Source organism: Nomascus leucogenys, chromosome 6 (genome assembly GCF_006542625.1).
Source record: "Nomascus leucogenys isolate Asia chromosome 6, Asia_NLE_v1, whole genome shotgun sequence".
In the NCBI taxonomy this organism is placed as follows: Eukaryota; Metazoa; Chordata; class Mammalia; order Primates; family Hylobatidae; genus Nomascus; species Nomascus leucogenys.
This window is the reverse complement of record NC_044386.1, coordinates 105499765-105511372: the sequence shown is the minus strand read 5'-3', so window position 1 is coordinate 105511372 and position 11608 is coordinate 105499765. Positions and strand designations below refer to the sequence as shown.

The following is an 11608-nucleotide window of genomic DNA, read 5'->3' as shown; positions in this document are numbered from 1 at the left end:
TAAAGAAGCTTTTGATAAAATTAATCATCCAATCTGGACTTTGTTAAATTAGTTAGCTAAGAAAAAATAGTAATAATGAGGAAGATATCAAATATTAATATCAAACCAAGAGCCATTTCACTTAATTCTTAAATGCTTAGAGTCATTCTCATTTTGAAGTTAGGTTTATGGTGAGGATGCTCATAAACTCCTCAGCCTTAAACATTAGTCTCAAAACTCTAGCCAAGATCATAAGAAAAAGAAGTAAGCAAAGCCGATGGTCAAAAATTATAAATGATACTGTTTTCTATCCAGAAAAACAGAAAAATCCATGGAAATACTTTTAGGTATAACTAGAGAGTTCGTTGAAGTTACAAATAAATATATAAATAACCCAGAAGTTTCCTATATAACTAAAACAAGCACTTAGAAGCAATGTAGTGAAAAATACACTTTTTTAGATTAACAAAACTTCTTAAAATTTTGAGATTAAAAGTTTATGATGATATATTCAGGAACTACATAAAAAGGATACGAGAAGAATCCCTACAATACTTTACTGATGAACATCAAAGCAGATCTGAATCAGTAAATAAAAATATCAGATTTTATAAAAGTAACATAGACAAGCACTCAATAGACCAAAAATATTATAATTTAATATTACTTGAGTTAAAATCCCAGTGGGTTAGGTTTTGGCAGCTAACAACTCATTATAGAGTGCATCAGTGAAAATGAAGAAGGGAATGCAGCAAAACACATCTTTAAACAAATACTAATGAGGTGGTGTTTGCAACATTATACGTTTAGATTACGAAGCTACAGTATCAAAAACTATGTGCTCTTGGCAGACAGACTAATGGAACAGAGTATAAATCCAACAAATATACCCAGGTACATGTGTGTGTGTATATACTATATAATAAACTGGCATTACTAATCAGTGATAAAAGGTGGATTATTTAAAAATACAAAATGATTCAATAGTAAAAATGGAAAAGAAATTATAATATGTAAATATACTCACTATAAAACTACCTGCCTACCTCGGTTCAATAACAGATAGATAAACAGTGGGTGTGAACTTATCTGTTATTAAACCGAGGTAGACAGGTTTATCCAAGGTAAGAGAAGCAAAGAAAAGAATTGATAAACATAATTACTTGAAAGCAAAAACATTCAATGCCAATAAACCACATAAAAAATGTGAAAGGTAAATGACAATTTGGGGAAAATATTTGCAGCATACAAGACAAACAGAAGTTGAGAACCTTTAACACAGAAATTAAGATTAAATGTAAATATAACTATTTTTATAAAAGGGATGGTTAACAGAATAATGCACAAAGACATGATTAGGAAATTTATAAAAGAGAATACTCATGATATAGAAGGATTTTTATCTGCATCATAAAACATCAAATTCTAAATTAAAACAGCACCCCATTTTCTCCTAAAAAGGGCAAGAGTTTTAATATGGGAACAACAAGTGTTTATAAAGCTGCAAAAACGAACTATAGCACATTGTTTTTGAGAGTACTGTATGTCTATTTATCCATAGGTAAAAAATATAACCTAGGAATAAGTTCAAATAACTTATTGTCAGCAGGATGAATACAGTTAATGAGAATATAATATATTCTTGAGAAATGATAGAAGAGTGGATATTCAATGTTCCCACCACAAAAATAACTTTGTGGGGTGATGCATAGGTTAATTACTACACTTAGCCATTCCACAATGTATATGTGCTGCAAGACATCATATGGTACACAATAGACACATACAATTTTATCTATCAATTTAAAACAATAAATTGATTAAGTTAAAAAAAAGAAAAATAACTTAGGATATTTCACCATAATGTTGACAGTAGTTATCAGGATGCTGAGACAGGGATAGGGGCGCTTTTGTCTGCCTTCCTAATTTCATTTTCTTATTCAAAAGAACAAAACTGTACTTTTACAAATGAAAATCAAGCACCTTTTTAATTAAACATTTTTTTCTAAGTTCTATGTAGAATTTTTATTCTTTTAGTGTTGTCCCATCAAACAAACTAGTTTATGTAGATACTAAGGTGAGCCCAGGCTAAAGCAATAGGACTATAATTTCAGAGAACACGGGAGGTATTGAGCCATTGCTGAGGCACGGCTCTGAAGCTCTGAGCTTTAGCTTTCTCTTGTTATTAATGGAGGGACAAATGGAGGTGGGGGGCTCGGCTGAGAAGAGCAAGAGGCAGTGGAGGGATACAAACCGAGATGAACAGTGGCTGACTCGGCAAAACTTAAATGACTCTGCAAAAGACCTGTCACAATGGATAAACGGCTCCTCCTGAAGAAGCAGCTTAGCATTCCTGCAGTGCACACACAATTATTTCCAGGGATAAGATTGAGAGGAAGGAGAAAGGAAGAGGAAAGGAAAGATCAAAAGATGCTTTCATGAGTATGCAGACATTCCTGAAATGAGCAACTGGGAAGAAGAGGACCACAAAAGGAAACCAACAACAAAGCATGCATGTACTTCATTTTAAGCGTCAGCCACCAGGCAAACACCCGCTATCTCTGCTCTTCCTCTGCTCGTGAAAAATGGTGAGTTGCTCTGTGGATATTGACTACACTCTAATTGTTTTTATGGTAAATGAAGCATGAAACCTATTGTCAGAAAACATGATGTCCACAGTGTGCAGCCACACTTTGTCTTCCTGGCTGATCACTCCCAAGGAGTTAATGCTGTCTGTGGGCCTAGGAGAGGATGCAGTACTACATCCTTGCATTTTTGTTTGTTTGTTTGAGACAGAGTCTCCCTCTGTCGCCCAGGCTGGAGCGCAGTGGCACGATCTTGGCTCACTGCAACCTCCGCCTCCCGGGTTCAAGATGGGGTTTCACCATGTCGGTCAGGCTGGCCTTGAACTCCTGACCTCGTGATCCACCTGCCTAAGCCTCCCACAGCACTGAGATTACAGGCATGAGCCACTGCACCCAGCCATTCTTGTATTTCTTTAGGGCAGACCTTTGAAGAAGAGACCCCTCACCCACCTTATTATTCACAATTCCTTCCGTGCAACAGTGCAAATCTTCTTGTAGGATGAGGGAAACCCTGTTATATCAAAGGAAGAGGCAGGAGGGGAGGAGGGTGGTAGAGGTCTCCTCTTTAAAACATACACAGATTTGTGTTGACAGACATTGGTTACACTCTTTGTATTACAATAAGAATCCTGATTCTAAGAAAAGTTCTAGGATTCACTGTGCTGATTATTACATCTCAGGATTTAACTTTATTCTTCAGAAACTAATCAATTGGTTCTCAAAAAGCCTGTTGATGGTTTCAAACCAGTAGATTTTATAAATTGTCTCTCTGTCATCTTTTTGTGACCATAAGCTTATTGGCTGGAACATTTTTGGGGTCAAGAAATGCTCAGGGTGATCTCACTCTCAACCATGCAGTTTTCAGGTCCTTTGGGCAAGAATCGCAATCTGTGTGGTCAACTGCATTGTAAAAAATAGGAAAATATATTACCATACAAATGTCTGGGTGAAATAGGTAGTTTCCCTCCTGCTGATCTCCACCTAACTCCATGCCTGCCAAACTTAATTCAAATCTATTCAAAGTAGACATATTAATCACATCCTGTGTTTAGGTATCTTGCCCTTAGGGAGCTGCACCAGCCTAGGAAAGGTCAGAGGTCATGAGAGGACCTCTAGCTTCAATCCCCTTGGTCAGGATGCAATTGAAAAACGCATAGTTGTGTGAAATGGTGTGGAAGGGTGGGGGCAAATAATACTATCTCCTTATAATAACCTATATAGCAGCCATTGTATTTGAAGCCTGACATCAAATTCTTTAGACTTGAATTAGAAAAGGCATTTCTTTGATAGATTTCTTTTTGTTCCAGTTTGCAGGCAACTAATCCTCACTGAATTGGATCAAACAGACAGGCACAATCAATTTGACGAGAGCAAGCAATGCCAGTTCTGCTCAATCTTCCCTCAATGAGCAGCAGAGGAGAGAGGGGGAAAAAGAGAAAGAAGGAAAGAAAATCCAGGCATGCCTACAACCAAGATAGCTTAGTACAGGAAAACATGAAAAGACAAGTTGAAATATATATGCTGGCAGGTGGAAGCGCTTGCTGTCAGAGGGAGAGTCTGAAAACACCACAATGGTACCAAACACATGAAGCCTTCAGACACTGAGGGGTGTTGAAGGGACCGGGGGCAGGCAGAAGCGGTTGTGATGGAAAGCAGCAGCAGTTCTATGGAAAGATCCCTGCACTTATTTAAGTTTCTATGTCTATGATCTATAGCCCAGTGTGGTGAGCAAGTTAATTACTGCATTTAGGTCATCAAGTCTCAGAAAAACCACAGCCTTCCAAAGCAGTATTAAGGTATACTGCTAGATCTTTCTAGGTTTCACTGGCCATTCAGTAAGTCACACTGCAACAGCTGCCTAACAGGAACAGGAGGAAAATTCAAGAAAATGAGCTAGAAATAAGATGGTCCCAGGATGAATGGCTTTCTCTCTGCCTTTGGACATGAAGTGCACGACCAGATGCCTCCTCATTTACCAGGAGACACTTCCCCAACAGCTCAATTTCCCCATCCATTCTGACACTCAAAGTGTGGGCAATGACTTAGCTGCCTTTGGCTTCTTGGACTCCCCTCCATCCTCTCTCCTCTCACATGGCCATTATTTCTTCCCCTCTTGCCCACTGAATTTGTTCTGGTCAAGTCTAAAATATTTCTCAACAGGAAAGAACATCAAAAGGGCTCATTTGGATAATGGTTCTCCCTCACTTGGCTCATTAATAATCCCCACGATTCTCAAAAATCCAGCCTTTCCCTGCTGTGGCTGGGAGTCCGGTTCTCTGAGCCAATGTGTTAATCATCTTCAGGTGGGGTTCCCTTCATTTTCCAAGAAGGAACAATGGTGTTTGAGAATGGGAAGAGTAAAACATTTCTTGTCTCCAGGTGCCTAGATGTTGTCAATGAGATTGCCATTGTTTTTTGCTGAGTAATGGCTCAAAAATGTTATCTGTACACATAGAAACACATAACTGGCAAATATAAGTGTATGTAGATATCCCGTGTGTGTCACCAAGCCACATTTTCTTTATCATAAGTAAAATGTGTTACCTAGAAATATGTATAAATATAGTTTTATATTTGCATATATGTGTATGAACAGGCAGCATACTCTTTTTCATCAGTAGGAAATGAGATACTGTACCTACCTTTACTTGGCAGTTCTTCCATATTTCCTCTGTGTAAAGACCCCTAGGTCCACTCGACTTTCATTACTGAGATATTCAGCAATGGAACCACCAAGGTCCAAATTTCTCTGAGCCCTTGGGAGCATCTTACCTTTGGAGATGCTGGTCCAGAGCCTCCTCCTCAGCACTCAGCAGAGTTGCAGCTCGAGCCAGGAGCTGATGGCTGCAGCTGGCAGATTTGAGCTCCAGGATGAGGAGGCCCAAGCAGAACATGGCTCCCATCTCCTCCAGTTCTCTGGTACCAAACTGTAGACCCTGCCAGTTAAACAAAGCATTAACCATGGCAACGTATAATGGCAGCTGAGTGGTGACACTTTGAGATTAGGAAGAAGGACTCCTACACACAGGTCTTTTCCAGAGAGTGAGAATTAATTGTATTTGTCAGTCACTGTCCATTGCATTCTGTTGTGTGCATTGTGGAGTGGTGGTTCTCGGTCTGTGTGATGCCGACATCCAGGGCTCCCCAGAAGTACCCCCATGACAATAATGAGCTGGTAGGGGTTATAGAGGGAAAGGGGGTATATGGAGATCCAGAAGTCTGTACCCTTCCCACACCACGGTCAAAGCAGCAATGCTTTTATCTGTATTTTTAAAAAGGTTTTTTTTTTTCACTTCTGAAACAAAAGTTCATAAAGAATCTTACTAAGAGATACCTATTCCTTCCTCTGAATTTTTCAGCCAATGGAGAAAAGTAGGGGAAATATTTCATATATAAATACTGAACACTGAAACTTTTAAAAAAAAACAGCATTCATTTAGAACCCCCTATTCAGCTGTACTCATATATGCATGAAAGCAAAATCATGACATGTACTCTACAGTATAATTCATGAAGAAACAGATAATAATAACAATTGACCAAACTTAATTGATCACTTACTGCATGCCAGATACCCTTCTGAGCTCTTTGATTTGCATTAACTCAGTGGATCCTTACCAAAGCCCTGTGAGGTAGAGATTGTTCTTTTCTCCATTCCACAGATAAGGAGATGCAGACTTGTGAACACAAGTAACTTATCCAAGGCCTAGCATCTAGTAAGTACCAGAGGCTAATAAGTAAATTCCGTCTTGACTACTCAACATAAAAAGCTGTATAGCGACCAGAAGAGACTCCACTGTGGTGAGCTAGAAAGTGTGGGGTCTTTGAAGTTAGATCAGAATTAAGTGTGAATCCTGGTTTCACTAGTTTCTAACTGTGTGGTCTTGGGCTCAGTGAACTCTTTTTGCCTTGATTTTCTCATCTGTAAAATGGAATCATAATTCTCCCCTTCATACCTAAGCATCTGGTGATAAGGAATATTTCACAGTCACAATATTGATCAAAATTAGCTCAATTTGTCTTTCTCTCTTCCTGTAAAGATGTTTAATACAACAGAATTCAGTGTGGTCCTGAGGCCTTCCTGTTTATAAAGAACATTTGACCTAAATAAAAAATAATCAATAATGAATCATTTTTTACAAATAGATTTTCACATCCAAATAATAATGATTTATTATGGAGGAGACAGGAATGGGACAATAAGAATGCAGAAGGATTGCACATAAGCACCTCAAGGAGAAACAAAATTCCAAATTGGGAAATCGTAAGCCTCACAAAAGAATTCCTGGTTAAAAGCATTAGAAAGGTAGAAAATCCTCAAGTTTATTTCAGCTGTTTGAAAATTTGATTTGCTGCATGTTTCAACACCTGTTTTCCTAAAGAAAGGAGACATTACTTCAGAGTTAAGGGAAGTCAGTTCCTCCTTAAGCAACAGCAGTCAGAAGGGAAAGACAGATGTTGAACAAGTTGTTTTTTTCTTAAAGTCAATAGAAAAGATCACTTTCTAAAGAGAGAGAAATCTCAGAGTCTCTTTTCTAAAGCTCCAAGGTCTGATTCTTTCCCCACCCCTTTTTCCAGGTTACTTTTATAAAATTCTACAATGGCTGGCTTGGTTGGAAGAAAGTGAAGGTCACATCCTCCTGCTCAATCAGCCACCTCACAGGTGGCAAAGAGGAGGCGAGAAGGGGAATGAGAGTAAGACTCTGGCCCTCGGGTGTAGGAGCACTCGCATACACATTTGCAAACCCCGCCTCCAGTAGACACATAACAGGTGCTCTGAAGAGGTTAAAAGAAGGAGTCTTTCGGGAAAATAAACCTCATAGTGTATGCCACACTGGTAGGTTAGGGAGAGTTCTTTCATACCAGTCAACTTCTATACAATAACAGCTAAAATGATAGTATTTTATAATGTAAAAAATTTTGATGCCCCAGATGTTGGCCCGCATATTTCAGGTCATGGTTGTCATTGTAACAAGTAATCCAGAAGACCTTGATTAAAGGAACTTGTACCACTTTATTGGCTGTGGAGACAGGCAAGACCCTTATATTCCATTTTGCCCTTCAATATTAATCTCTCTTTACTACTCTTTTTTTCTTTTTACTCTCACACAGTATAAAACATATTTGAGTGTTGTTTTGTTTTTGATTCATTTTGTTTTAGAGAAAGGGTCTTGCTCTGTCACCCAAGCTGGAGTGCAGTGGCACTGTCACAGCTCACTGTAGCCTTGAATCCCTGGGCTAAATATATTTGTTTATGTAGATGACCTCCTCTCACACCCATCACTGGCGTGGAAGAGAACTTTTCAAAGGCAAAGACTGAAGACTACGTTTCTTTCTTTACATCTCTGGCATGGAGCCCATACCTGTCAAATGTCATATCCTCAGTATGTGATAAATGGATAAATAGCGACTCTAAATCAGTGGACATGGAGAGGCATGGATGGATTTTTTTCTCTCAGATGCATATTGTATCTGTCAAGTAGAACTTGACTTCTCTGGGTTTGGGTAAGTGAGTGCCTTTAAATCTTGTTCTTCCATTGTCAAATGTTGTGAGCATTAAAAATAAAATAGATTTTATTCTGGCTCCAGGAGACTTATTCATATCTCTGGATGTAAACTGGGAAACAGGTAAATAAAATTTAGAAATTTTGACCTCCACTTTGGTCAGTTATCATGGGTTCACACTAGAAAGTTTATGAATAAAACTGGCTCTGGATTTGTTTAAAAGTGAGTATAAATAAAATGAAGATCCAATTCCCTTCTCACCCAGCTCAGATGTCTTAATTGGAAATTTTTTCCACAGACAGTAACACAAAGTCTGACTGTAGTGACTTAAACAAGGTTTTCTTTTGCACAAAAATAAATTTGAGGGAAAGGTAGAAGGTTCATGGCATTATTTCAGCAATGTAATAAAATAAAGGCGACACTATCTGCCATTCTCCTGTTTGTTTGTTTAAATCTGATTGCAAGGTGGTTGCTATGGCTCCAGCAAGCACATCATCATCTGAGGAAAAAGAAAGAGAAAATGTGGGAAAAAGCCACCAGCCACACCCTTGCTTATATTTTATTGGCCAGGCTTTATAATAAAACCACCTCCAGCTTTACTATGTGCTGGTCACTGAATGTTTCAGCCTGTTCACCCTCTTTAAAAGAGACAAGTGAGAGAGAAGAGGGTTAGAAATGAGTGTCAGGCAAGCCAACAGTGTCTATCACACTAGTATTCTGATACAAATGCTACTAGAAAATATAGGTCCCTATGTATGCACAGTATTCGTCAGCAAAGCTAACCACACAACCCTCTCTGTGTTTTTTAGCAGCTTTTCTTGATAACTCACCACAAAAGAATATCTATGTTAGATATCTGTAAGACAAACATCAGGTCCAAAAAAGATGTTTAAACAGCATAAGTACTGATAATAGGTGAGTAAAACAGAAAAAATAAGGAAATGTGGGAAAATGTTCCGTTTCATTATTTAAATAAAAATGCCTTCTACACTCTGCAAATTGAGACTATTACATATATATAATATATATGCACTATTCTTACTATATGTTTGCTTACTATATATACATAGATATACATATATACACATATATACATATATACACATATATACACATATATATACACATATACACATATATACATATATATACATATATACATATATACACATATATACACATATACACATATATACACATATATACACACACACAGTGTGTTTGTGTGTGTGTGTGTTGGAGTTTCGCTCTTGTCGCCCAGGCTGGAGTGCAGTGGCGCAATCTCGGCTCACTGCAACCTTGGCCTCCTGGGTTCAAGCAATTCTCCTGCCTCAGCCTCCCAAGTAGCTGTGATTACAGACGCCTGCCACCACGCCCAGCTAATTTTTGTATTTTGAGTAGAGACGGGGTTTCACTATGTGAAACCAGACCAAACCACATGGCCAGGCTGGTCTCGAACTCCTGACCTCAGGTGATCCGCCCACCTCAGCCTCCCAAAGTGCTGAGATTACAGGCATGAGCCACCGCACCCGGCCTATATTTTAAACTTATAATACTTAGTGCTGATCCTCAGGCTGAACTGGCACATATCAAAATACCTGATGGAAGTGTCAGTTGATTGAGACCTTCGGGGCAGTGGCTCCATAACATTTGACGTGGTAATGTCACTTCAGGGAACCCTTCCTAATAAACTGAACCAAAATAAAAGGGAAGCTATAGGCACAAAAATGTATATTATGACAGTATTATATATAATAATCCAAATTTGAGGGAAATAAAACCGTGTCTAATAGGGAAGGAATGACTAAGGAAATTGTAATGGAATAAATTTGATGGACTGTAAGGAAGCTATTAAAATGATAATCATAACAACCATTTAGAATATGAAAAATGCGCATGATTTAAATAAAGTTGAATAAACTCAAGGTACAAAGCAGGCAGTCATACAATTTATGCCAAAGGTTTGGCAATGAAAGCAGAGGTGATGATCCCCAGACCCCACTCCCCTCCACACACACTTTCAGACTTTATTGCTATAGTTTGCCAGGAAAACGTAAACATTTCCAGGAGAAGGGGCTCTATAATCTCATCGAGAAAATATCCACATATTTCAAAAATTTTAAAGAATACTTTAAGAAATTATTGCTACCTGGAAAAAATGTTTTAAAAGTGATATATGCCTACAAATGAATGGTGGAATTCAGGTTAGCAGTTTGTAAGATCTTCTCTTTATCTTTGATTTTCTGAAGTAGATTTAAATTTATTTTCATTTCTTTTATTTAGAATTTATTCACAGGATAAATAGTATGTTTCAATAATTCTAGAAAAATGTCATCCATGATCTTTTTGAATATTGCCTGTCCCTTATCTCTGTCAAGGAAATCAAAGATAAGTTAATATTCAACGTATGCATGTTTTCTATTTTCCCTTTGTGCTCCACATCGCTTAACCTTACTTTCTTATTTTCTATTTCTTTGTTTCACTGTAGTAAATTCTGATTTTTTTTCATATTTTTGTTCCATATTAATAATTCTTTCTTCAACTAGATTGAATCTACTTGTGAACTCATTCATCTCAAAAACATTTCTGAAAAACATATAACCATGGTTATTTTATATTATACCTGATTATTCCTGCATATGCAGTGTTTCTGGGCATCATTCATTAGTTTGATTTTTCTGTTGAGTGTCAACAGTGTAGGCCTGTTTGCTCAATTATTTTATAATTTTTAAAATTCTAAACTTATTTTTTTTGAACATTAAAGTCTGTTTTTGTAGACTGGCGTTAGTGCTCTTTTCTTCAGTTGAAACTTTTGTTTTTCTCCCCTAAGTACTTGAGGACACTACCAATCAGGAACCACCAGAGAGAGCATTTTTGGCTTGAGGCCTTTTGGGCTACAGGTACATTTGAATTGTGATTCCAAATCTGCTTGAAGGAGGGCTGTGTTTAGAAATTATGAATGAAGACTTTGCCCATTTTTACTGCTCTACCCAAAGCCATGGCCAAGAAAGTCAAATATGCCCACATTGTCCCTTTGCAGACTGCGGTCTTACTAATTCATCGAACACAGTTGTCATCTCTGGAGGTCCTGGCTTTGTGTGATGGTCCCAAATCAATCCTCAAATCTTGCATGGGCCTTTGTCTTTGTTACAAAACCCAAGGTATAAGTGAATAGGGTTTAGTATCTGCCCCAAAGTCTTACAACAACCTCTGGCAATCACTTTTTATAAAACAGAGCATAATTGAACATCCTCTGTAAACAAGCACAGAGGAAAGATGTTAAATCTATGAAGAAATATTGCAGATAAAAGGGGGCCACTCTGAAGATACCAAATAAATGTCTTTTTATGAAATAGATTTGCTGCCAGAAATAGGAAAAACCTGGGAAATTTCTTGTTTATATTTTCTGAAAGAAACGAGTATATTGCATTGGTGAAAGTACATTAAAAGGCACAAAAAGGAAACAATAAGAAATTAGAAGTGACAGCACTATTGAGATGAAAATTCAATTTCTAAATTAAAGGCCAAAATCGTGAGTT

General features: G+C 37.7%; 1 protein-coding gene across 1 annotated transcript in view; it reads right to left on the bottom strand.

Moving 5' to 3' along the window:
• Positions 1-5332: 5332 nt before the first annotated feature.
• Positions 5333-11608, bottom strand: part of AGBL1 (ATP/GTP binding protein like 1) — a 518802-nt gene continuing 512526 nt past the window's right edge. The window contains 1 exon segment of the mRNA XM_030813842.1: positions 5333-5500. Within this exon segment, the coding sequence (XP_030669702.1) occupies positions 5333-5500 (168 nt within the window).